Below are 26,838 nucleotides of genomic sequence, written 5' to 3'. Positions count from 1 at the left end.
GGATATAAACATGGACAAGCCACTAGAACATACCCCATGGAATGTACAGGAATTGATATATTGCTCAGCTTCACTAAATATAATTTATTTGCCTTTGCTCCTCCGGTACAAACCAAGACATGTATAAAAGATGTGTGTGGGTTTGGCTGACTTATGGGAGGGTGTCAATAATGTCCCAAAATGGCCAAGCCTTTTTCTGACATGTCCTGTTTGAAAAGTCGGGCTGTTGTTGCCCTAAGTGGCAAATCAGGTTGCACAAATTAGATTGCAAGGCTTCGAAGCCATGTCTCTTTTGTTACTCAGGCCAGCCCTACAAGTCCCTGGGCATACGTGTCCTAATGTAAACAGATTTCCTTGTTTGTGTTATTTGTTTAATTCAATTCAGATGAATTGGTGGCAGGAACACGAGGTTTGTTTGAGTTGAAACAGGCATACACACATATCGTGTATCCTCAATCTGAGTATTGCATTGGCAGTTCTGTGTTGGCAAAAACTTCAGAAGAAAAGGATTTAGGGGTCGTGATTTCTGACAGTCTCAAAATGGGTGAAATGGTCAGGCCTAGGTAGGGAAAGCAAGTAGAATGCTTGGCTGCATAGCTAGAGATATAACAAGCAGGAAGAGGGAGATTGTGATCCCGCTGTATAAAGCGCTGGTGAGACCACATTTGGAATAATACTGTGTTCAGTTCTGGAGACCTCACCTACAAAAAGATATTGATAAAATTGAACGGGTCCAAAGACGGGCTACAAAATTGGTGGAAGGTCTTAAGCATAAAACTTATCAGGAAAGACTTCATGAACTCAACCTGTAAAGTCTTTGGCCTCTTTGAAAGTCTGAGAGGTCTGCCATTTCTAGAAGGTTATAACCAATTTCCTTAGATTTCTGTAAAATAAAAAGGTAGTTTAAAAAAACATCAAATAACAGAATTGAAAAAAAACATTAAAATATGTCAGGTTTTGCTTGATTTGAACATGTTCAAACGTTATGATGCCAAAAAGTCAAGTGTTTCCATTTTTTGTCCACCCCCTGTATTTCTAATTATTTCTCATTTGTGGCAGCCCCTGCGGTATTGGAAGACTGCTATCACATCTCCCCTAGAACTTAAACTAGACATCCCCAATTCCTGCAACCGTTCTTTGTATGCTTTTTCCTCCAATCCCCTAATCATCCTGTTTGCTCTTCTCTGCCCTCTTTCTTGATTCGACTGTGCTTTTAATTTATTTTTAATTTTTAAAATTAAGTACTGGTAGTTATTAACAGATTGATTAATTAAATGTATATGCTTAATTTTTAGTCACTATCCAAAGAGACTCTCTGTATTGTAAGTGGACTCTGGTCCACTTAGTTTGCCTTTCCCCCCCTGCACTCCTTAAACTGAAAGCCCTCTGTACTTGCTCAGAGGCCCTGGGGCCAGAGACTTGAAAGCTGTAAAAACAAACCAACCTCAATGATAAAACCAGGACGTGGCGCCAGCGCCCTCTATCGGCTCTCTTTCCTCCAGACATGGACACTTCGAGAGGGCGTGGCCTCCGCTGCTCGCCCGGCATTCATTGGCTACGCTCCTTCACGAGCCGGCGCGTGCGCCATTGGCCGGTCCTCCAACATCCCAGAATGCTGCTGTACCCGGAAGCCGCGCCGCCGCCGCTGCTGTGCCGGGAAGGGTAGCCGGGATGGAAGACGAGGAGCTGGATTTGGCGGACGAGCTGGAAGCCGCCTTGCAGCTGGCGCCAGAGGTGCAGCTGGCCATCGAGCAGGTGAAAGGGGCCAGGGGCGTGGCCCGGAGGGCGAGGGGGCGTGGTTTGAGGGGAAGGCGGAGCCTTAGTATGCTAATTTAAACCCGTGGGAGAGGGGAGGGGGAGGTGACAAACAGGGGCTGATTAAAGGGTCCATATTTAAGGGGTTGGGGCTTTAGGGAAGAGACCCTGGAAATGACCCTTAATAGGGGACAAGGAACCCCCCCTAGGATTTTGGGGGGGGGGGCTGCTCAGAAACTTTGGACTCCAGTTCCCATCAGCCTCAGCCAGATGGAATTGGAGGTCCCTTTGGAAGTGGGGGTTGTAGGAGTCCAGGGGAAAGCTGGGGTATCCATAGGGGTCCTCCATAAGGGATAAAATGGGTGGGTGTGTGGCCTGAATGCCTGTAGGATGACCAAGTTAACAGATTAACAGAGTTGGAAGGGAGGTTGGAGGTCATCTAGTCCAACCCCACCCACCCCCCACTTAAGCAGGAGACCCTCTGGATTGCCTCTGTTCAAATTGATGGTGAGACCACATTTGGAGTCCTGTGTACAGTTCTGGTCACTGCACCTCAAGAAGGAGAGAATGGAACTGGAAAAGGTGCAGAAAAGGGCAACAGGAATGATCAAGGAAATGGAGCCCCTCCCTTATGAAACCAGGTTACAACGCCTTGGCCTCTTCAGCCTTGAAAGATGGTGTTTAAGGGGGGACTTGATCGAAGTGTATAAAATTATGCATGGGATAGAAAAGGGGGATATAGGAAAATTATTTTCTCTATCACACAATACTAGGACGAGGGGCCCCTCCCTAAAGCTCATAGGTAAGAAAGTGAGGACACATCAAGGGAAATATTTCTTCGCCCAGAGGGTCCTTGGTTTATGGGATTCCCTTTCAGAAGAGGTCGTGACAGCTGTCAGCCTTGATAGCTTCAAGGCAGGATTGGATGGATTCATGGTTGCCAAGTGTATCATAGGTGGTGATTGAAACAGATGTCCATGTGCTGCCTCTATGTTGGTTGAGGAAGGCAGGATTCCCTTGGGTCCCATTTGTTGGGGGTCAAGGGAAAGAGAGGGTTTTGCCTTCTCTTTCTGATCAAGATCCCCATGGACAATTGGTGGGCTACTGTGTGACACAGAATGCTGGACTCGATGGGCTTTGGCCCGATTCAGCAGGGCTATTCTTATGTTCCTATGACCCTCCACCAGGCATGTCCAACCTTGGCAATTTGTGGACTTCAAGACTTGTGGACTTCAACTCCCAGGGTTCCTCAGCCAGCTTTGCTGAAGAATTCTGGGAGTTGAAGTTCACAAGTCTTAAAAGATTGCAAGGTTGGAGACCCCCTTGTCCTACACCATTTCTGAACAATCTCTTCTTGAAAGTCTAAAGTGATGAAGCTCCAACAACTTCCAAAAGGCAGCATCCCAAAAGCTTAATGGGTTAGGTACCCTAAGGCATCTTCCATTCCTAGAAAGCAAAGTAGATATTTAGGTAGGTGTCCCAATCGGAATAGAACTGGAAGGAATTTTGGAGGTCTTTGACTCAAGCAGGGGACCTTATATATTATCATTTCAGACAGAGGGCAATTCAGTCTTCCACCAAAAACTCTGGTGGCAAGAGGTTCCACTGTTTAATTGTCCTCACTTGTCAGGAAATTTCTCCTTATTTCTAGGTTGCTTCTCTCCTTGATTAGTTTATACAACCTAGGATTGTATTAGCTTTTACACACACACACAAGTTATCTTGTATATTCCCTTCCTGATATAAAATCATCCATTTTTAATATTTTATTTTCAATTTTATGTTATTCCATCCTAATATAATTATCAGACATGCTATATTTTCTTCTCCTGTGGTTATTGGAGATATGCACCAATGGCAAATTCCTTGTGTATCCAATCACACTTGGCCAATAAAGAATTCTATTCTATCCTATTCTAACAACAACAAAAACAACAGAGTTGGAAGGGACCTTGGAGGTCTTCTAGTCCAACCCCCTGCTGCACAGGAAACCCTACACCTCACCTATTCTATTCTATTCTATTGCAAAGGAAAATACAGGACTGCCTTTTCATTCACCAGTACAGGTGGCATTTAATTATTGTGATTCTTGAATCTCACCTAATGGTCACATTACTTAAATTCACACCTTTCCATTTTCTGGAAAATAGGTAGCGGGTTCAAGAACTCCAGGGAACTAGTCAAGGAAAATTTGAAATGTAAATATCAATAGGTTTGTCAATTAAACGTAACAATAAAGATTTTTAAAAATAGGCAGTGACGACTTAAATTTGTTTTTAGCTAAGTCGTAGAGGAGTTACATAACTTTTTTTAAAAAAAATCTTTATATCATCTCTATCAGTCTTACATAAGTATTTTTCAATCTTCGCCACTTGAAATGATGTGGACTACAACTCCCAGAATTCCCCAGCCAAGTATGCTGTCCCTTTGTATAATTTGCCTTGTCAGCTTCTTCTAGCAATGATGATGTTACCCTGTTTCCTCAAAAATAAGACAGCGTCTTATATTAATTTTTGCTCCCAAAGATGTGCTGCGTCTTATTTTCAGGGGATGTCTTAATTTTTTTCAATGAAGAAGAATTCACATTTTCGGGGAAACAGGGTACTTAGTTGGGTCAGGAAACATCTGTGCAAAAACAATGGAGCTCTGGGAGCACAAAGGACCCTATACTTATTAGATTTTAACAAACAATTGCCGGGTAACTGCATTAACATAAATCCAAGATACATACAGGGGAAAAAAATTGCAACACTATTTATTCAAAATAAAATGCTGCTAAGCAGCTTAAATTGTAGAATCACTGTGTTGATTTAATATTGTTTGCAATGGCAGTATTAATAGAAACATAGAAACCTAGAAGTCTGACGGCAGAAAAAGACCTCATGATCAATCTAGTCTGCCCTTATACTATTTTCTGTATGTTATCTTAGGATGAATATATGTTTATCCCAGGCATGTTTAAATTCAGTTACTGTGGATTTATCTACCACGTCTGCTGGAAGTTTGTTCCAAGGATCTACTACTCTTTCAGTAAAATAATATTTTCTCATGTTGCTTTTGATCTTTCCCCCAACTAACTTCAGATTGTGTCCCCTTGTTCTTGTGTTCACTTTCCTATTAAAAACACTTCCCTCCTGGACCTTATTTAACCCTTTAACATATTTAAATGTTTCGATCATGTCCCCCCTTTTCCTTCTGTCCTCCAGACTATACAGATTGAGTTCATTAAGTCTTTCCTGATACGTTTTATGCTTAAGACCTTCCACCATTCTTGTAGCCCATCTTTGGACCCGTTCAATTATATCCATATCTTTTGGTAGGTGAGGTCTCCAGAACTGAACACAGTATTCCAAATGTGGTCTCACCAGCGCTCTATATAGCGGGATCATAATCTCCCTCTTCCTGCTTGTTATACCTCTAGCTATGCAGCCAAGCATCCTACTTGCTTTCCCTACCGCCTGACTGCACTGTTCACCCATTTTGAGACTGTCAGAAATCACTACCTCTAATCATTCTATTGGTAATTTTTCTAGGTATTTCCCAGCCAAGATCCTCTGGACAGGGCTGATTTCAACGCTGTAGAATACATCAACACTCTTTTTCCAACGGAGCAGGTGAGTTGAATCGACGTTTATTTATTTATTTATTTATTAGATTTGTATGCCGCCCCTCTCCGGAGACTCGGAGCGGCTCACAACAATAAAACAGTACACATCCAATACAGTGTTCCCTCGATTTTCACGGGTTTGAACTTCGCAAAATGTCTATACCACGGTTTTTCAAAAATATTAATTAAAAAATACTTTGCGGTTCCCCCCCCCCCATAACAAGGTTTTTCCCGCCCGATGATGTCATATGTCATCGCCAAACTTTCATCCGCCTTTAATAAATATTTTTTTAATAAACTTTAATAAATAAACATGGTGAGTAATAATCTAAATGGTTGCTAAGGGAATGGGAAATTGTAATTTAGGGGTTTAAAGTGTTAAGGAAAGGCTTGTGATACTGTCCATAGCCAAAAATAGTGTATTTACTTCCGCATCTCTACTTCGCGGAAATTCGACTTGGAACGCATCCCCCGCGAAAACTGAGGGAAAACTGTAGTTAAAAAAAACAATTTAAAACCCTTAATATAAAAAAACAATCGTACATCTCATACAGAGCATATGTTAAGCGAAGACAGCCCAGGGGAATCAGACGGCAGAGGTGGATTTTAAAGAGTTTGTGAAAGGCAAGGAGGGTGGGGGCAGTACTAATCTTCGGGGCGAATTGGTTCCAGAGCGTCGGGGCCGCCACAGAGAAGGCTCCTTCCCTGGTTAGGTCTGTGGGACCTAATCGGTCGCTGGGATTCGTGCGGCAGAAGGCAGTCCTGGAGATATTCTGATCCGATGCCATGTAGGGCTTTATAGCTCATAACCAACACTTTGAATTGTGACCGGAAACTGATCGGCAACCAATGCAGACTGCGGAATGTTGGTGTAACATGGGCATACCTGGGGAAGCCCATGATTGCTCTCGCAGCTGCATTATGCACGATCTGAAGTTTCTGAACACTCTTCAAAGGTAGCCCCATGTAGAGACACGTTGCTATATAATATGTGATTTTTGAATTACAGAGTTCCCTCGATTTCCGCAGGGGATGCGTTCCGAGACCGCCCGCAAAAGTTGAATTTCCACGAAGTAGAGATGCGGAAGTAAATACACCATTTTGGGCTATGGACAGTATCACAAACCACCCCTTAACACTTTAAACCCCTAAATTACCATTTCCCATTCCCTTAACAACCATTTACTCACCATTATTAGTGGTACTCACCGTTGAATAAGACACTTAGTGATCCTGATATTTATAAACATAATTATTTATTAACAATATTTTTTTTTGGTTATTTATTTGCAAAAATGATTAGTATGGCGATGACATATGACGTCATTGGGTGTGAAAAACCGTAGTATAGGAAAAAACCGCGAAGTATTTTTTAATTAATATTTTTTTTAAAACCGTGGTATAGGCTATAAGTTCGAACCCGCGAAAATAGAGGGAACACTGTATTGTCATATTCTTTGTCTATGGCAGGGGTCTCCAACCCTGGCAACTTTAAAACTTTCTGTCTTCAACTCACAGAAGTTTCCCTGAAATCTCCAGAGTGCAAAAAACAGCACAATGGGCGAACTGGAAGTCTGTTTTTCCAAGCTTCTAGTTTGCCCATTGGGCCGTTTTTTTTAACCGTCCTGGCTTTAGTGAGTCCTGTGCTCATGCGCAGCGGCAGCGTGGTTTTTGTGGGTGTCTGCGCACATGCGTGGCAGGGAGGGAATGGGTGTGGAAATGTATATATGTGCTAGCACATGCATACATACCCTTCTGGCATGAGTTATACAACTTTTTGATGTTTTTTTTAAATTAATTCTATAATTTCAATTTCAATTTATTAGATTTGTATGCCGAAGACTGTGACTGTAATTAATAGGGATGTAAGATTTATGCAAAACAAATCTGAAACGGGCAATGATCTGTATATGACTATTGAGATGTTTTATTTTTTACGTAATTGAAAATTTAAAATAAAACATTAAAAAAAATGAAGAGCTTGGGAACATTAATAGCACCTGGTTAGGGCTTTTTCTGCCGTCAATCTTCTATGTTTCTATTTAAAATACAACTAAAAGCTCTAGTGTAAGATGCAATCATACAGTCCAATCACACCATACATTACATTTATTGGTCAGAGGGGCAAGGTCTAATTGCTCCAAGCCTGGCGACATAGGTGGGTTTGAGGCTCTTGCGGAAGGCGAGTAGGGTGGGGGCAGTGCGAATCTCTGGGGGGAGCTGATTCCAGAGGGCCGGGGCCTCCACAGAGAAGGCTCTTCCCCTAGGCCCCGCCAAATAACATTGTCTGGTTGACGGGACCTGGAGAAGGCCAACTCTGTGGGACCTAACCGGCCGCAAGGATTTATGTGGCAGAACGCGGTGCCTGTGCAATCTCTTCTTAAAAACTTCCAGTGTTGGAGCATTCGCAACTTATGGTGGCAAGCTGTTCCCCTGGTTAATTGTTCTTCTCCCTGTCAGGAAATTTCTCCTCAGTTCTAAGTTGCTTCTCTCCTTGATACATTTCCACTTATTGCTTCTTTGAAAATAATCAAGGAGAGAACTAGATTTTTTGTCAGAACAATTAACAATTTAAAACGAATATGTTTGATGAATCTGGATTGAGGATCTGATTCAGTCGGTGGTGCATAATGAAAAGACTAAATCCTGATTTTTCTCTTACAGTCTCTGTCCAATATTGATGATGTGGTGAACAAGATCAGACTGAAAATAAGGTAAAATGAGGGTGGGTTTGCTTTCCTTTCTAGGACAGTGGGCAACAATTTTTTATTTCTTTCAAATCTACCCCAGGGATTCTCAATTTTGGTAACATGCGGACTTCAATTCCCAGAATTCCCTAGACAGCTTTTTCCCTGGGGAATTCTGGGATTTGAATTCCAGCCACCTTAAAACTTACTAGTTTGTGCATTCTGTTAGCAGAAGTCCACTCATATTAAAAGATATTGGCTGGGAAATTATGGGAGTTGAAATATTCTCATCTACTGGGGAATTATGGGAGTTTATTATTATTATTATTATTATTATTATTATTATTATTATTATTTATTAGATTTGTATGCCGCCCCTCTCCGTAGACTCGGAAGCATGCCAACTTTTTTTCTTAGAATAGAATAGATTAGAATAGAATAGAACAGAACAGATTAGAATAGAATAGAATGAATGTGTGATTGGCCAAGTGTGATTGAATACACAAGGAATTTGTCTTTGGTGCATATGCTCTCAGTGTACATAAAAGAAAAGAGACATTTGTCAAGAATTATGAGGTAAAAAACACTTAATGATTGTCATAGGGGTCAAATAAGCAATGGAGAAACAATCAATATTCATAAAAAGAAGTTACAGTCATACAGTCCTAATTGGGAGGAAATGAGTGATAGGAATGATGAGAAAAAACTAGTAGAAATAGAAGTGCAGACTTAGTAAAAAGTTTGACAGTGCTGAGAGAATTATTTGTTTAGCAGAGTGAGGGCGTTTTGGAAAAACTGTCCTTGTGTCTAGTTGTCTTGGTGTGCAGTGCTCTGTAGCGACGTTTTGAGGGTAGGAGTTGAAACAGTTTGTGTCCAGGATGTGAGGGGTCAGTTAATATTTTCACAGTAGTCTACAGGTCCTCAATGGAAGGCAGCTTGGTAGCAATTGTTTTTTCTGCAGTTCTGATTCTCCTCTGAAGTCTGTGTCAGTCTAGTTGGGTTGTAGAGCCAAACCAGACAGCTATAGAGGGAATAAACTTGGGAATTCTGGGACTGGAAGTCCACTCATCTTAAAGCATACTGGCCAAGAGTGGGTTCCTGCCAGTTCGGACCATATCACCCAAACTGTTAGTGACCAGCTCCACTGGTTTATTGCCTCTGGTGATTTTACCAGCGAGGTATGATTACTTGACATTGTCAAAGAGATTATTCCACTTTTTTAAATTAGCTCACACTTTCTGGAGACGAACGTGCAACCTTTGAAGTGGATTGCCAAGGATAACATTTATTTTAAAGTTTGAAAAGTCTCAAGAATCTTAATTAGAATAGAATTTTTATTGGCCAAGTGTGATTGGACACACAAGGAATTTTCTTGGTGCAGATACTCTCAGCGTCCATAAAATAAAATATACATTTGTCAAGAATCATGTGGTACGACACTTAATGATTGTCATTGGGGTCAAATAAGCAATGAAGAAGCAATATTAATAAAAAATCTTAGGATAGAAGCAACAAGTTACAGTCATACAGTCAACATGGGAGGAAATGGGTGAAAGGAATGATGAGAAAAACTAGTAGAATAGAAGTGCAGATTTAGTAGAAAGTCGGACAGTGTTGAGGGAATTATTTGTTTAGCAGAGTGAGGGCGTTCGGGAAAAAACTGTCCTTGTGTCTAGTTGTCTTGGTGTGCAGTGCTCTGTAGCGACGTTTTGAGGGTAGGAGTTGAAACAGTTTGTGTCCAGGATGTGAGGGGTCAGTAAATATTTTACCCGCCCTCTTTTTGACTCGTGCAGTATACAGGTCCTCAATGGAAGGCAGGTTGGCAGCCATTATTTTTTCTGCAGTTCTGATTCTCCTCTGAAGTCTGTGTCGGTCCTGTTGGGTTGCAGCACCAAACCAGACAGTTATAGAGGTGCAGATGACAGACTCAATGATTCCTCTGTAGAACTGGATCAGCAGCTCCTTGGGCAGTTTGAGCTTCCTGAGCTGACGCAGAAAAAACATTAGACTTGAGAATATCTCGGCAATCATTTTTGTCCCAAAAATACATCTGTTGAATTAATTTTAGTATTTTTATATATTTTTTTTCTTTTCAAGACGATTGGATGATAATATTCGGACAGTGGTGAGAGCTCAGACCAACGTGGGGCAAGATGGCCGAGAGGTAAGGTCTCATCTATGTGTGAAATAAAAGATAAATTATATTATGTATATTATATATCGAATATTATATATTCGACGGAAAAAACATATACAGTGATACCTCGTCTTACAAACCCCTCATCATACAAACTTTTCGAGATACAAACCCGGGATTTAAAATTTTTTTTCCTCTTCTTACAAGCTATTTTCATGTTACAAACCCACCGCTGCCACTGGAATGCCTCACCTCCGGACTTCCTTTGCCAGTGAAACACCTGTTTTTGCGCTGCTGGGATTCCCCTGAGGCTCCCCTCCATGGGAAACCCCACCTCTGGACGTCTGTTTTTGCGATGCTGCGATTTCACTGATGCTCCCTTCGCTGGGAAACCCCACCTCCGGACTTCCGTTGCCAGCGAAGCACCCGTTTTTGCGATGCTGGGATTCCCCTGCAGCATTGCAAAAACACAGAAGTTCGGAGGTGGGGTTTCCCACGGAGGGGAGCCTCAGGGGATTCCCAGCAGCGCAAAAACGGGCGCTTCGGCTGGCAAAAGGAGTGAATTTGGGGCTTGCACGCATTAATCGCTTTTCCATTGATTCCTATGGGAAACATTGTTTCATCTTACAAACTTTTCACCTTAAGAACCTCGTCCCGGAACCAATTAAGTTTGTAAGACAAGGTATCACTGTATAGTTATTTTTCAGAGTATAAGACGCACCTTAGTTTCCGGGGAGGAAAATAGGGAAAAGAATCTGCTTACCATGTATTCATCTGTCTAGCGTCTTTCGTCTGGTCAGCTTCAGCACAATATTTTATCCCCTGGTTAAGGGCTTTTTAAAAACTTTATTCTGAGAGAGTAGCAATGAAAGAGCTTGCCACACGAATCCCAGCAACCAGTTAGGTCCCACAGAGTGGGCCTTCTCCGGGTCCCGTCAACTAAACAATGTCGTTTGGCGGGGCCCAGGGGAAGAGCCTTCTCTGTGGCGGCCCCGGCCCTCTGGAACCAACTCCCCACAGAGATTAGAACAGCCCCCACCCTCCTTGCCTTTCGTAAGCTCCTCAAAACCCACCTCTGCAGTCAGGCATGGGGGAACTAAGATATTCTTTTCCCCCTAGGCTTCTACAATTTATGCATGGTATGTTTGTATGCATGATTGGTTTTATAACAAGGGTTTTTAGCTGTTTTAGTATTGGATTTTTACATTCTGTTTTTATCACTGTTGTTAGCCGCCCCGAGTCCACGGAGAGGGGCGGCGTACAAATCCAATAAATAAATAAAATAAATAAATAAGAGCTGGGAACATCATTAGCACCTGGAAAGAAACATTTGGAGCCAGTAGAGCACTCCATTCCCGTTCCCTGACTCAGGAAATTCCTTGCATGGTCCATCCTGGCCTGACCATCTTGAATTCTAGGTAGCCATCAAGAGGATGAGCTGCTCATGTGCATTCAGTTGGTGAGGTTCTCAAGATGGTTCAATGTGTTTCTTCTCCCTCTTCTCTCTCTCTCTCTCTCTCCCCCCCCCCTCCAAATTTCCTCCAGGCTCTTGAAGAGGCCCAGAAAGCCATCCAGCAGCTCTTTGGCAAGATCAAAGACATCAAGGACAAAGCAGAAAAATCGGAGCAGATGGTGAGTGCTGTATTGTTTCCCCTTGATCCTTAGAGAGGGAGATTGATAACTCTCGGCTGCTGTGCGAATGTGGTTTGGTGCTTAGGAATCTGTGGTTTGAAGCAAGCGAGAAGGAGAGGAAAAGAGAAAGGAAGAGAAAAGAAGGGAAAGGAAAGGAGAAAGGAAAGGAGAGGAAAAGAGAAAAGAAAGGAAAAGAAAGGAAAAGTGGAAGAAAGAGAAAAGAAAGGAAAGGGAAAGGAAAGGAGAAAGGAAAGGAGAGGAAAAGAGAAAAGAAAAGAAAAGAAAGGAGAGGAGAGGAGAGGAAAAGAGAAAGGAAGAGAAAAGAAAGGAAAAGGAAAGGAGAGGAAAAGAGAAAAGAAAGGAAAAGAAAAGGAAGGAGAGGAGAGGAAAAGATAAAGGAAGAGAAAAGAAAGGAAAAGGAAAGGAAAGGACAGGAAAAGAGAAAAGAAAGGAAAAGAAAGGGAAGGAAAGGAAAAGTGAAAGAAAGAGAAAAGAAAGGAAAGGGAAAGGAAAGGAGAAAGGAAAGGAGAGGAAAAGAGAAAAGAAAAGAAAAGAAAGGAGAGGAGAGGAGAGGAAAAGAGAAAGGAAGAGAAAAGAAAGGAAAAGGAAAGGAGAGGAAAAGAGAAAAGAAAGGAAAAGAAAAGGAAGGAGAGGAGAGGAAAAGAGAAAGGAAGAGAAAAGAAAGGAAAAGGAAAGGAGAGGAAAAGAGAAAAGAAAGGAAAAGAAAAGGAAGGAGAGGAGAGGAAAAGAGAAAGGAAGAGAAAAGAAAGGAAAAGGAAAGGACAGGAAAAGAGAAAAGAGAAAAGAAAGGAAAAGAAAGGGAAGGAAAGGAAAAGTGAAAGAAAGAGAAAAGAAAGGAAAGGGAAAGGAAAGGAGAAAGGAAAGGAGAGGAAAAGAGAAAAGAAAGGAAAGAAAGGGAAGGAAAGAAAAAGTGAAAGAAAGAGAAAGAAAGGAAAGGAGAAAGGAAAGGAGAGGAGAGGAAAAGAGAAAGGAAGAGAAAAGAAAGGAAAAGGAAAGGAGAGGAAAAGAGAAAAGAAAGGAAAAGAAAAGGAAGGAGAGGAGAGGAAAGAGAAAGGAAGAGAAAAGAAAGGAAAAGGAAAGGACAGGAAAAGAGAAAAGAAAGGAAAAGAAAGGGAAGGAAAGGAAAAGTGAAAGAAAGAGAAAAGAAAGGAAAGGGAAAGGAAAGGAGAAAGGAAAGGAGAGGAAAAGAGAAAAGAAAGGAAAAGAAAGGGAAGGAAAGAAAAAGTGAAAGAAAGAGAAAAGAAAGGAAAGGGAAAGGAAAGGAGAAAGGAAAGGAGAGGAAAAGAGAAAGAAAGGAAAGAAAAGAAAGGAGAGGAGAGGAAAGAGAAAGGAAGAGAAAAAAAAGGAAAGAAAGGGAAGGAAAGGAAAAGTGAAAGAAAGAGAAAAGAAAGGAAAGGGAAAGGAAAGGAGAAAGGAAGGAGAGGAAAAGAGAAAAGAAAGGAAAGAAAGGGAAGGAAAGAAAAGTGAAAGAAAGAGAAAAGAAAGGAAAGGGAAAGGAAGGAGAAAGGAAAGGAGAGGAAAAGAGAAAAGAAAGGAAAGAAAGAAAGGAGAGGAGAGGAAAAGAGAAAGGAAGAGAAAAGAAAGGAAAAGGAAAGGACAGGAAAAGAGAAAAGAAAGGAAAAGAAAGGGAAGGAAAGGAAAAGTGAAAGAAAGAGAAAAGAAAGGAAAGGGAAAGGAAAGGAGAAAGGAAAGGAGAGGAAAAGAGAAAAGAAAGGAGAGGAGAGGAAAAGAGAAAGGAAGAGAAAAGAAGGGAAAGGGAAAGGAAAGGAAAAGAGAAAAGAAAGGAAAAGAAAAGGAAGGAGAGGAGAGGAAAAGAGAAAGGAAGAGAAAAGAAAGGAAAAGGAAAGGACAGGAAAAGAGAAAAGAAAGGAAAAGAAAGGGAAGGAAAGGAAAAGTGAAAGAAAGAGAAAAGAAAGGAAAGGGAAAGGAAAGGAGAAAGGAAAGGAGAGGAAAAGAGAAAAGAAAGGAAAAGAAAAGAAAGGAGAGGAGAGGAAAGAGAAAGGAAGAAGGACAGGAAAAGAGAAAAGAAAGGAAAAGAAAGGGAAGGAAAGGAAAAGTGAAAGAAAGAGAAAAGAAAGGAAAGGAGAAAGGAAAGGAGAGGAAAAGAGAAAAGAAAGGAGAGGAGAGGAAAAGAGAAAGGAAGAGAAAAGAAGGGAAAGGAAAGGAAAAGAGAAAAGAAAGGAAAAGAAAAGAAAGGAAAGGACAGGAAAAGAGAAAAGAAAGGAAAAGAAAGGGAAGGAAAGGAAAAGTGAAAGAAAGAGAAAGAAAGGAAAGGAAAGGACAGGAAAAGAGAAAAGAAAGGAGAGGAGAGGAAAAGAGAAAGGAAGAGAAAAGAAGGGAAAGGGAAAGGAAAGGAAAAGAGAAAAGAAAGGAAAAGAAAAGGAAGGAGAGGAGAGGAAAAGAGAAAGGAAGAGAAAAGAAAGGAAAAGGAAAGGAAAGGACAGGAAAAGAGAAAAGAAAGGAAAAGAAAGGGAAGGAAAGGAAAAGTGAAAGAAAGAGAAAAGAAAGGAAAGGGAAAGGAAAGGAGAAAGGAAAGGAGAGGAAAAGAGAAAAGAAAGGAGAGGAGAGGAAAAGAGAAAGGAAGAGAAAAGAAGGGAAAGGGAAAGGAAAGGAAAAGAGAAAAGAAAGGAAAGGAAAAGAAAAGAAAGGAGAGGAGAGGAAAAGAGAAAGGAAGAGAAAGGAAAAGAAAAGGAAAGGACAGGAAAAGAGAAAAGAAAGGAAAAGAAAGGGAAGGAAAGGAAAAGTGAAAGAAAGAGAAAGAAAGGAAAGGAAAAGGAAAGGAGAAAGGAAAAGAAAAGAAAGGAGAGGAGAGGAAAAGAGAAAGGAAGAGAAAAGAAAGGAAAAGGAAAGGACAGGAAAAGAGAAAAGAAAGGAAAGGAAAGTGAAAGAAAGAAAGGAAAGGGAAAGGAAAGGAGAAAGGAAAGGAGAGGAAAAGAGAAAAGAAAGAAAAGAAAGGGAAGGAAAGGAAAAGTGAAAAGAAAGGAAAGGAAAAAGGAAAGGAAAGAAAAGAGAAAGGAAAGGAAAAGTGAAAGGAAAAGAGAAAAGATAGGAAAAGTGAAAGAAAGAGAAAAGAAAGGAAAGGGAAAGGAAAGGAGAAAGGAAAGGAGAGGAAAAGAGAAAAGAAAGGAAAAGAAAGGGAAGGAAAGAAAAAGTGAAAGAAAGAGAAAAGAAAGGAAAGGGAAAGGAAAGGAGAAAGGAAAGGAGAGGAAAAGAGAAAAGAAAGGAAAAGAAAGAAAGGAGAGGAGAGGAAAAGAGAAAGGAAGAGAAAAGAAAGGAAAAAGAAAGGAAAGGAGAGGAAAAGAGAAAAAAAAGGAAAGAAAGGGAAGGAAAGGAAAAGTGAAAGAAAGAGAAAAGAAAGGAAAGGAGAAAGGAAAGGACAGGAAAAGAGAAAAGAAAGGAAAAGAAAGGGAAGGAAAGGAAAAGTGAAAGAAAGAGAAAAGAAGGAAAGGGAAAGGAAAGGAGAGGAAAGAGAAAAGAAAGGAAAAGAAAGAAAGGAGAGGAGAGGAAAGAGAAAGGAAGAGAAAAAAGAAGGGAAAGGGAAAGGAAAGGAAAAGAGAAAAGAAAGGAAAAGAAAAGAAGGAGAGAGAGAGGAAAAGAGAAAGGAAGAGAAAGAAAGGAAAAGGAAAGGAAAGGACAGGAAAAGAGAAAAGAAAGGAAAAGAAAGGGAAGGAAAGGAAAAGTGAAAGAAAGAGAAAAGAAAGGAAAGGAAAGGAAAGGAGAAAGGAAAAGAAAAGAAAGGAGAGGAGAGGAAAAGAGAAAGGAAGAGAAAAGAAAGGAAAAGGAAAGGAAAGGACAGGAAAAGAGAAAAGAAAGGAGAGGAGAGGAAAAGAGAAAGGAAGAGAAAAGAAGGGAAAGGAAAGGAAAAGAGAAAAGAAAGGAAAAGAAAAGGAAGGAGAGGCGAGGAAAAGAGAAAGGAAGAGAAAAGAAAGGAAAAGGAAAGGAAAGGACAGGAAAAGAGAAAAGAAAGGAAAAGAAAGGGAAGGGAAGGAAAAGTGAAAGAAAGAGAAAGGAAAGGGAAAGGAAAGGAGAAAGGAAAGGAGAGGAAAAGAGAAAAGAAAGGAAAAGAAAGGAAGGAAAGGAAAGTGAAAGAAAGAGAAAAGGAAAGGAAAGGAAAGGAGAGAAGGAAAGGAGAGGAAAGAGAAAAGAAAGGAGAGGAGAGGAAAAGAGAAGGAAGAGAAAGAAGGGAAAGGGAAAGGAAAGGAAAAGAGAAAAGAAAGGAAAAGAAAAGAAAGGAGAGGAGAGGAAAAGAGAAAGGAAGAGAAAAGAAAGGAAAAGGAAAGGACAGGAAAAGAGAAAGAAAGGAAAAGAAAGGGAAGGAAAGGAAAAGTGAAAGAAAGAGAAAAGAAAGGAAAGGAAAAGGAAAGGAGAAAGGAAAAGAAAAGAAAGGAGAGGAGAGGAAAAGAGAAAGGAAGAGAAAAGAAAGGAAAAGGAAAGGAAAGGACAGGAAAAGAGAAAGAAAGGAAAGGAAAAGTGAAAGAAAGAGAAAGGAAAGGGAAAGGAAAGGGAAAGGAAAGGAGAAAGGAAAGGAGAGGAAAAGAGAAAAGAAAGAAAAAGAAAGGGAAGGAGAGGAAAGAGAAAGGAAGGAAAGGGAAACAGAAAGGAAAGGAAAGGAAAAGTGAAAAGAAAGGAAAGGAAAAAGGAAAGGAAAGAAAAGAGAAAGGAAAACAGAAAGGAAAGGAAAAGTGAAAGGAAAAGAGAAAAGATAGGAAAAGTGAAAGAAAGAGAAAAGAAAGGAGAAAGGAAAGGAGAGGAAAAGAGAAAAGAAAGGAAAAGAAAAGAAAGGAGAGGAGAGGAAAAGAGAAAGGAAGAGAAAAGAAAGGAAAAGAAAGGAAAGGAGAGGAAAAGAGAAAAAAAGGAAAAGAAAGGGAAGGAAAGGAAAAGTGAAAGAAAGAAAGAAAGGGAAAGGAAAGGAGAGGAAAAGAGAAAAGAAAGGAAAAGAAAAGAAAGGAGAGGAGAGGAAAAGAGAAAGAAAGAGAAAAGAAAGGAAAAGGAAAGGAGAGGAAAAGAAAAAAGAAAGGAAAAGAAAAGGAAGGAGAGGAGAGGAAAAGAGAAAGGAAGAGAAAAGAAAGGAAAAAGAAAGGAAAGGAGAGGAAAAGAGAAAAAAAAGGAAAAGAAAGGGAAGGAAAGGAAAAGTGAAAGAAAGAGAAAAGAAAGGAAAGGGAAAGGAAAGGAGAAAGGAAAGGAGAGGAAAAGAGAAAAGAAAGGAAAAGAAAGGGAAGGAAAGAAAAAGTGAAAGAAAGAGAAAAGAAAGGAAAGGGAAAGGAAAGGAGAAAGGAAAGGAGAGGAAAAGAGAAAAGAAAGGAAAAGAAAAGAAAGGAGAGGAGAGGAAAAGAGAAAGGAAGAGAAAAGAAAGGAAAAAGAAAGGAAAGGAGAGGAAAAGAGAAAAAAAAGGAAAAGAAAGGGAAGGAAAGGAAAAGTGAAAGAAAGAGAAAAGAAAGGAAAGGGAAAGGGAAGGAGAGGAAAAGAGAAAGGAAGGAAAGGGAAACAGAAAGGAAAGGAAAAGTGAAAAGAAAGGAAAGGAAAAAGGAAAGGAAAGAAAAGAGAAAGGAAAACAGAAAGGAAAGGAAAAGTGAAAGGAAAAGAGAAAAGATAGGAAAAGGGAAAGAAAGAGAAAAACGAAAGGAAAGGGAATGGAAAGAGAAGGGAAAGGAAAAAAGAAGAGAAAGGGAAAGGAAGAGAAAGAGAAAAATGAAAGGGAAAGGAAAGAAAGGAAGGGAAAGGAGGGAGGGATAAGAGAAGGAAGGAAGTGGTAGGAGAATGGAGGGAGGAAAGAACCTTGGGGGAGGCTCTCCAAGCTTGGTGGTTTTCTTACATACATTTGACGGCAGAAAAAGACCTCCTGGTCCATCTAGTCTGCCCTTATACTATTTCCTGTATTTTATCTTAAGATGGATCTATGTTTATCTCAGGCATATTTAAATTCAGTTACTGTGGATTTACCAACCACGTCTGCTGGAAGTTTGTTCCAAGCATCTACTACTCTTTCAGTCAAATAATATTTTCTCCCGTGGCTTCTGATCTTTCCCCCAACTAACTTTAGATTGTGCCCCCTTGTTCTTGAGTGCACTTTCCTATTAAAAACACTTCCCTCCTGAACCTTGTTTAACCCTTTAATACCTGGGCTTCCATCTTCTAAATAGGTCAAAGAAATCACCCGCGACATCAAGCAACTGGACCACGCCAAACGCCATCTGACCACCTCCATCACGACGCTGAACCACCTCCACATGTTAGCTGGGGGAGTGGATTCCCTGGAGTAAGTGACTCAGGCCCATCGTCACTTTTTACGGGTGGCGAAGCGGTTTGCCGTAAGTCGAGGACTTACCTGTGCTGGTCATCCTTGACTTCTAAGCACGGTTGAGCCCCAGATTTTTTGTCGCTGAGCAAGACTTTTATAAAGTGAGTTTTGCCCCATTTTGCGACCTTTTGCTGTTGTGTTTGGGCCTGGGCCAGCCGTTGCTCCCACAGATGGGAGAGACGCGGCACAAAGTGAATGTGAAAGCCTGGCTGACAGCCAGGAAGATGTGGCAGACAGCCAGGAGGACGAGGCCACTGGGACGCAGGATTCAGCAGACAGTCTTTCCTCCCTGGGTTCTTCTGCAGATCAATATATTGATGTACGTAGCCGGAGAGCTATGCAAAGAAGGGATCACTTTAAGGAGTATTACAAATCATTATAGGAGCACCTGGGCTGGGTGTGGTTCCCTTAATGAGGGCTAAAGGGAGAAAAGGGAACAAGAGCCAGGGCAAACTGTGGCTGTTTATCTGTGTTGTTTTGCGGTTCCTGCTTCGAAGTTTCTGTGCCGTTGGAGTTTTCAATCCAGCTTTGTCAGACAAGTGGGTGGTGAAAACTCTGGGACTTTCTGTTTGCTTCAAAGATTCAAAAGGACTCCTGAAAGGTCTTTGCTCACTCCAGGTTGTCTTTGTTTGTTTTTCCCTGTGTTTTTTGTATGCGGCTGAAGTAAGCCTTGCATTGTTTTCGGACATTAAGAACTGTTTTTTGAGTAAGCCATTTTTGTTTATCTAATACAAGTTTGCTGATTAGCAGAGCACGTGTGTGTTTGATTTCTTTTCATTGGACTGTTATGCATTGCCTGAGCCCAGTCAGGGAGAACATTTTGCTATCACCGTCGTGAAGTGGAATCACCTCTGCCGATCAGTCATGTCCACCCTGTTGTTAAACTGAGTCAGGCTTCCCCACTGACTTTGCCAAAAAGAGACCACACACCATGGTCATAAAATAGAAATAGAATTTTTTATTGGCTAAGTGTGATTGGACACACAAGGAGTTTGTCTTGGTGCAGATGCTCTCAGTGTACATAACAGAAGAAGATACATTTGCCACGAGGCTAAACCAGCATGCTGCTCTTTTTATCTGTAGCACTAATTACAGCAGCCCCACCCAACCACAGGTGGCCTCACTTATCTCCTGTAATAATCCTTCAGTTGTTGTCTCCTATGCATCACTCTACGCATGTGTGGGTCCGTCATTAGTTCTTGTTCAGAATCCAGGGATAATAAGGATGATTGATCTCCTCCTGGGCTGTCTGCCAAACTCCCCTCTTCCCTGTCACTCACGCTTCCTTGGTCAGAGGAGACTTCGTCGGGAGATTCTATCGGGAGCAAAACAGGCCTGTGGCATGTGCATGTTTCCCCCACATCCACCTCCACATTCCTTGGGGCAGAAGCTGGGCCAGAGTCAACCACAACACTAACTAACTAACGAACGAACGAACGAATGAATGAACAAAGCCCCCTGGGAAAACCCTTGGTGCCAGCCTCACTCCTGTCACTTTCCCTTCTGTTTTGTGCCACCGCAGGGCGATGACCAGGAGGAGGCAGTACGGAGAGCTTGCTAACCTCCTACAAGGCGTCGTCAACGTGCTGGAACATTTCAACAAATATATGGGGATCCCGCAGATCCGTCAGCTTTCCGAAAGGTAAGTAGAGCCTCCCAGGTGCAGCCAGGGGAGGCAGGTGGACTCTTGGTACGAAGTGCAAGTTCAGTTTTATGGTGTGGGCTCCTTGGTGCTCTCAGAGCCTGGTGGTTTTCTTTCTCCTCCTCCTCCTCTTTTCATTCAACAAACTCCAGTCCTTTGCAGACTTGATGATGTTATGTACTTGGGTCATGAAATGTCGGTAAGAAAACAACCAAGCTTGGAGAGCCTCTCCCAAGGCTTCTCTTTCCTTTTCTTTCTTCTTTCTTTCTGTCTTTCTTTCCTTCCTTTCTTCCTTCTTTCTTTTTTCTTTCTTCCTTCTTTTTTCTTTCTTTTTTTCTCCCTTTCTTTTTTCTTCCTTCCTTCCTTCCTTCCTTCCTTCCTTCTTTCTCCTTCCTCCCTCCCTCCCTCCCTACATACATACATACATACATACATACATACCTCCCTATCTCTTTCCTTCCTTCCTTCCTTCTTTCCTCCCTACCTCTTTCTTTCTTTTTCCTCCTCCTCCTCCTCCCTCCCTTCATTCCACAAGCTTCACTCCTTTCCAGACTTGATGATATTATGTACTTGGGTCATGAAATGTCGGTAAGAAAACAACCAAGCTTGGAGAGCCTCTCCCAAGGCTCCTCTTTCCCTTTCTTTCATTCTTTCTTTCTTTCTTTCTTTCTTTCTTTTTTCTCCATTCTTTCTTTTTCCTTCCTTCCTTCCTTCCTTCCTTCTTTCTCCTTCCTTCCTCCCTCCCTCCATACCTACCTACATACATACATACATACCTCCCTACCTCTTTCTTTCCTTCCTTCCTCCCTACCTCTTTCTTTCTTTCTTTTTCCTCCTCCTCCCTCCCTTCATTCCACAAGCTTCACTCCTTTCCAGACGATGATGTTACCTAGCTGGGCCATGAAATGCCTGCAAGGAAACAACCAAGCTCAGAGAGCCCTGAGGAACTCTCAGTCCTCCTCTTTAGCTCTAAAGTTCTCAGCCTGAGTTTTCTTCAGTGCTTCGTCGAGCCCTTGCATCAATATCTATAGAAGGGTGAAAGGACGTGGTGATGTCTGCTAGTGGTTATGTTTTAGAAGGGAAATTGAACGAAGTTATGGAGGACGGAGTTAAGGGTCTTTGAAGTGTTGGGGTGGTTACCTGGCTCAGGAATAGCAGCTGTTCAAAAGGAAGCAGTGGCTGGATGCGAGAGTATTTATTGAATTTATTAAATTTATAAGCTGCCTGAACTCCTCCCGGACTCTGGGTGGCGTACAACAAATACGAGGATCGCCCAGAAAGTAATGCACCACAATTTTTTTCTTCAACAATTATTTATTGAACACAATGAAACTTGCACACAAGAAAGAATTATGTTTCTTCCACACTCCCTATTTTTGCACTTAATCTCCGTCCCGTTCTATGGCCTTCCTCCAGCGAGACACAAGGGCGTGTATGCCCTATCGGTACCACTCCTTGTTCTGGTCATGAAGCCATTTCTGCACTGTAACGGTCTCACCCTCTGTGCCCAGCGACTAACCGTACTTCTGTCGACTGCAGATTCTCCATCAACTGTACACAAACGTTTGTGAATGTTCCCAACAGTTTCTTTCTCCACAATGAGAAATCCAATGACGACACGCTGCTTGTAACGTACATCACTTACAGACGTCCTTTCGAAACACTGCTGCAGCTACGCTATCTGTCTGAAGAAACGCAAAATTTACATGCGTATTCCTGACAATTCAAATAATATATATCTAAAGTTTTGCATTCATACCATTACTGTCGGCTGAGAAATAAAATGTGGTGCATTACTTTCTGGGCGACCCTCGTATGTCTATCTCAAGGACGGGACCCTCCCAAGAGCATTTGATGAACCACAAAATAATAGTTAATATCCACGTTTGGAAATATTGAAATTATTATTAATTAATAATAATAATAATAATAATTATTATTATTATTATTATGGCGTACAACAAATACGAGGATCGCCCACTCTCTCACTTAGCAACAGAAATTTTGCCCTGTGTTGTGATTGTAAGTTGAGGACTTTCTCTATTCCCTCTTTGCAAGCAGGGTATTCTGGTATTCTTTTAAACATAGAAACATAGAAGACTGGCGGCAGAAAAAGACCTCATGGTCCATCTAGTCTGCCCTTATACTATTTCCTGTATTTTATCTTACAATGGATATATGTTTATCCCAGGCATGTTTAAATTCGGTTACTGTGGATTTACCAACCACGTCTGCTGGAAGTTTGTTCCAAGGATCTACTACTCTTTCAGTAAAATAATATTTTCTCATGTTGCCTTTGATCTTTCCCCCAACTAACTTCAGATTGTGTCCCCTTGTTCTTGTCTTCACTTTCCTATTAAAAACACTTCCCTCCTGAACCCTATTTAACCCTTTATCATATTTAAATGTTTCGATCATGTCCCCCCTTTTCCTTCTGTCCTCCAGACTATACAGATTGAGTTCATTAAGTCTTTCCTGATACGTTTTATATTTAAGACCTTCTACCATTCTTGTAGCCCGTCTTTGGACCCGTTCAATTTTGTCAATATCTTTTTGTAGGTGAGGTCTCCAGAACTGAACACAGTATTCCAAATGTGGTCTCGCCAGCGCTCTATATAAGGGGTTCACAATCTCCCTCTTCCTGCTTGTTATACCTCTAGCTATGCAGCCAAGCATCCTACTTGCTTTTCCTACCATCCGACCACACTGCTCACCCATTTTGAGACTGTCAGAAATCACTACCCCTAAATCCTTCTCTTCTGAAGTTTTTGCTAACACAGAACTGCCAATGCAATACTCAGATTGAGGATTCCTTTTCCCCAAGTGCATTATTTTACATTTGGAAACATTAAACTGCAGTTTCCATTGCTTTGACCATTTATCTAGTAAAGCTAAATCATTTACCATATTACAGATCCCTCCAGGAATATCAACCCTATTGCACACTTTAGAGTCATCGGCAAATAGGCAAACCTTCCCTACCAAACCTTCCCCTATGTCACTCACAAACATATTAAAAAGAATAGGACCCAGAACAGACCCTTGTGGCACACCGCTTGTAACCTGTCTCTGCTCAGAATACTCGCCATTAACAACAACTGTCTGATGTCTATGCTTCAGCCAGCTTGAAATCCACTGAACTATCCAGGGATTAAGTCCAATCTTCAATAATTTATCTATCAGCTCTTTATGTGGAACCGTATCAAAGGCTTTGCTGAAGTCCAGATAGGCAATATCCACGACACCACCTTGATCCAACACCTTTGTGACATAGTCAAAGAAATCAATGAGATTAGTCTGACATGATTTGCCTTCAGTAAAGCCATGCTGATTTGGGTCCAATAAGTTATTGTTTTTTAGGTGCTGATTATCCTCTTTTTGAGTAGAGTCTCCATCATTTTAACTGTCAATTATTGCTCCAGATGAAAGGACACCAGATCCGCGCCTTGGATTTCTGGCTCGTCAAGCACCGTCTTTTGGCTGAAATCCAGCCTCGCGGTTTTTCCCCCCACAGCCAAAGGATGACAGGATTTTTCATCTTCTCTTTTTGACAGGGTGAAAGCAGCCCAGAACGAGCTGGGACAACAGATTTTGGCTGACTTTGAAGAGGCCTTTCCTTCCCAAGGCACAAAGGTGTATATTTATTTATTTTTTTAAATGTCTTGCTGTTTTTCTTTTCGCAAAATTGTTGCTAATGGCAAGAAGCTGCTTGGAAGGAGTTCTGATGGCCAGCAGGGTTTATTGTCCGACGTCTAAACCAGGCAACCCCAACTTGGCAACTTTAAGACTGGAGGCCTTCATTGAATTGAATTGACTTGAATTGAATTCTGGGAATTGAACTGAATTCTGGGGAATTCTGGGAATTGAATTGAATTCTGGGGAATTCTGGGAATCGACTTGAATTCTGGGAATCGAATTGAATTCTGGGGAATTCTGGGAATCGAATTGAATTCTGGGGAATTCTGGGAATCGAATTGAATTCTGGGGAATTCTGGGAATCGAATTGAATTCTGGGGAATTCTGGGAATCGAAGTCCACCAGGGGTGATTTTCACTTATTTATTTATTCAATTTTTTATGCCGCCCTTCTCCTTAGACTCAGGGCCGTTTACAACATGTTAGTAATAGCACGTTTTAACAGAGCCACCAGCCTATTGCCCCCACAGTCCGGGTCCTCATTTGACCCACCTCGGAAGGATGGAAGGATGAGTCAATCTTGAGCCGGTGGTGAGATTTTAACCGCTGACCTACAGATCTACAATCAGCTTTAATGGCCCGCAGTACTGCACTCTACCTGCTACTTAATTTCCCTACCGATTCACAAATGTGACTGCATGCACACTCCCTCCCCACACACTCATTAATGTCACGCGTGGCTTTCGCACGTGTGCCCAGCCACAAAGACATGGCTAAAAAGAACATCATTACGTCCAGTCAGCGCTACCAGTTTGCCCGAACCAAAGTCAGTTGAGCTGGCTTTTGTGCCTAAGGCAGGACTAGAACTCACCGTCTCCTGGTGATTGGCCCAAAGTCACCCAGTCTGCTTTCATAGAATAGAATAGAATAGAATAGAATAGAATTTTATTGGCCAAGTGTGATTGGACACACAAGGAATTTGTCTTGGTGCAGATGCTCTCAGTGTACATAAAAGAAAAAGATAGATTTGTCAAGAATCATGTGGTACAACACTTAATGATTGTCATAGGGGTCAAATAAGCAATGAAGAAACAATCAATATTAATAAAAATCTTAGGATGCAAGCAACAAGTTACAGTCATACAGTCCTAAGAGGGAGGAAAAGGATTATAAGAATGATGAGAAAAACTAGTAGAAATAGAAGTGCAGATTTAGTAAAAAGTCTGACAATGTTGAGGGAATTATTTGTTCAGCAGAGAGATGGCGTTCGGGAAAAAACTATTCTTATGTCTAGTTGTCTTAGTATGCAGTGCTCTGTAGCGACGTTTTGAGGGTAGGAGTTGAAACAGTTTGTGTCCAGGATGCGAGGGGTCAGTAAATATCTTCCCTGCCTAAGCTAACTAGAATTCCACATCACCTGGTAATTGGCGTAAAGTCTCTCAGCTGCCTATGGTGAGACTAGAACTCACCATCTCCTGGGGATTGGTCCAAAACACCCAGCTAGCTTTCATGCTTGAGGCAGAACTATATTTATTTATCTATCTATCTATCTATCTATCTATCTATCTATCTATCTATCTATCTATCTATCTATCTATCTATCTATCTATTAGATTGGTATGCCATCCCTCTCCGAAGACTCGGGGCGGCTCACAACAATAATAAAAACAATATTCCAGCAAAAGCAAATCTAACATTAAAAAGCACATAAAACCCTATCATAATAAAAAAAAAAAAGCAAACAACATATACATACCCAAACATAAATATAAAAAAGCCTGAGGGAAAGGTGTCTCAACTCAACCTAGCGGTATAGATGGATCTTGAGTAATTTACGAAAGACAAGGAGGGTGGGGGCAGTTCTAATCTCCGGGGGGAGTTGATTCCAGAGGGTTGGTGCCGCCATAGAGAAGGCTCTTCCCCTGGGGCCCGCCAAACAACATTGTTTGGTCGACAGGACCCGGAGAAGGCCAACTCTGTGGGACCTTATCGGTCGCTGGGATTCGTGCGGTAGTAGGCGGTTCCAGAGGTACTCTGATGGCAGCTAAAAGACCTGGCCGGCTTAATTCTCTGGGTTTCTTTCTTTTCAGCAGAGATCAGCCGGGCCCAGCAACGTTCTCCGTGACGCCTGTTTGGTCGCAAACGTCTTGGATCCTCGCATTAAACAAGAAATCATCAAGAAGTTTATTAAGCAGCACCTCTCAGAGTATCTGGTGCTTTTCCAGGAAAACCAAGACGTGAGTTGGACTCTATCAGCCCTCAGAGTCATATATCATATGCGGTAGGGAAAGCAAGTAGGATGCTTGGCTGCATAGCTAGAGGTATAACAAGCAGGAAGAGGGAGATTATCATCCCGCTATATAGAGCGCTGGTGAGACCACATTTGGATTACTGTGTCCAGTTCTGGAGACCTCACCTACAAAAAGAGATTGACAAAATTGAACGGGTCCAAAGACGGGCTACAAGAATGGTGGAAGGTCTTAAGCATAAAACGTATCAGGAAAGACTGAATGAACTCAATCTGTATAGTCTGGAGGACAGAAGGAAAAGGGGGGACATGATCGAAACATTTAAATATGTTAAAGGGTTAAATAAGGTTCAGGAGGGAAGTGTTTTTAATAGGAAAGTGAAGACAAGAACAAGGGGACACAATCTGAAGTTAGTTGGGGGAAAGATCAAAAGCAACATGAGAAAATATTATTTTACTGAAAGAGTAGTAGATCCTTGGAACAAACTTCCAGCAGACGTGGTAGATAAATCCACAGTAACTGAATTTAAACATGCCTGGGATAAACATATATCCATCCTAAGATAAAATACAGGAAATAGTATAAGGGCAGACTAGATGTACCATGAGTTCTTTTTCTGCCGTCAGACTTCTATGTTTCTATGTTTCTATTATCAGTCTGTTAAAAATAAGATGAATTGGGATTAGAATCACTCAGGCACTGTTGGGCTACTGCCGGAACGGCTAATTGTGTGCAGCTCTGGAGTGCGAGTACAGGACTGAGCGCAATTTTGCTTCTCGCACCTGTGCAGGTAGCAAAATCTCACACAGGGACCCCTGTGCGGGAGCGTTTCGTCGATCCCAGAGCCGTGGAGCTGCGCACAATCAGATGTTCTGGAAGCAGTCACCTCTGCACTCAGGGAATGGTTAAGAAAGAGGAAGTAGAAAGGGAAGGGAGAAGAGGAAGATTGGAGGGTCGTAAGCGTATCCTGAGGTAATATCTCAATGCAGAAGGAAGGCCTATGTAGAGAATGCTGAGTCATTCTGAGGCGATTACACAAGTAGCAACCTCATCGGCTGAAAAGTATTTAAATATGCAAGAGCTCCCTGCTCTCTGCTTGTGCTTTCTCTGATCTCTGTTCCTGCTCTGTGTGAAGTGTGCTCTGAAGTTGCTGTATTGATCTCTTGGTTCCTGTG

General features: G+C 41.6%; 1 protein-coding gene across 2 annotated transcripts in view; it reads left to right on the top strand.

Annotated features, from left to right (window-relative positions):
• The first annotated feature begins 1,609 nt into the window (after positions 1-1,609).
• VPS53 (VPS53 subunit of GARP complex) overlaps positions 1,610-26,838 on the top strand; it is a 63,638-nt gene continuing 38,409 nt past the window's right edge. Inside the window, exons 1-9 of one of the 2 annotated variants that reach the window (XM_070735412.1) lie at positions 1,610-1,755; positions 5,289-5,369; positions 8,027-8,076; positions 10,147-10,213; positions 11,732-11,818; positions 17,980-18,095; positions 19,660-19,779; positions 23,334-23,412; positions 25,508-25,651. In XM_070735412.1, the coding sequence (XP_070591513.1) occupies positions 1,672-1,755; positions 5,289-5,369; positions 8,027-8,076; positions 10,147-10,213; positions 11,732-11,818; positions 17,980-18,095; positions 19,660-19,779; positions 23,334-23,412; positions 25,508-25,651 (828 nt within the window). In that variant the 5' untranslated portion in view covers positions 1,610-1,671. Of the gene's footprint in view, positions 1,756-5,288; positions 5,370-8,026; positions 8,077-10,146; positions 10,214-11,731; positions 11,819-17,979; positions 18,096-19,659; positions 19,780-23,333; positions 23,413-25,504; positions 25,652-26,838 lie in introns of both variants that reach the window. The other variant, XM_070735411.1, reaches the window with a different exon arrangement.

The sequence above is a fragment of the Erythrolamprus reginae genome, chromosome 1 (genome assembly GCF_031021105.1).
Source record: "Erythrolamprus reginae isolate rEryReg1 chromosome 1, rEryReg1.hap1, whole genome shotgun sequence".
In the NCBI taxonomy this organism is placed as follows: Eukaryota; Metazoa; Chordata; class Lepidosauria; order Squamata; family Dipsadidae; genus Erythrolamprus; species Erythrolamprus reginae.
The sequence above is the reverse complement of the archived record's forward strand: the minus strand, read 5'-3'. Positions and strand labels throughout refer to the sequence as shown.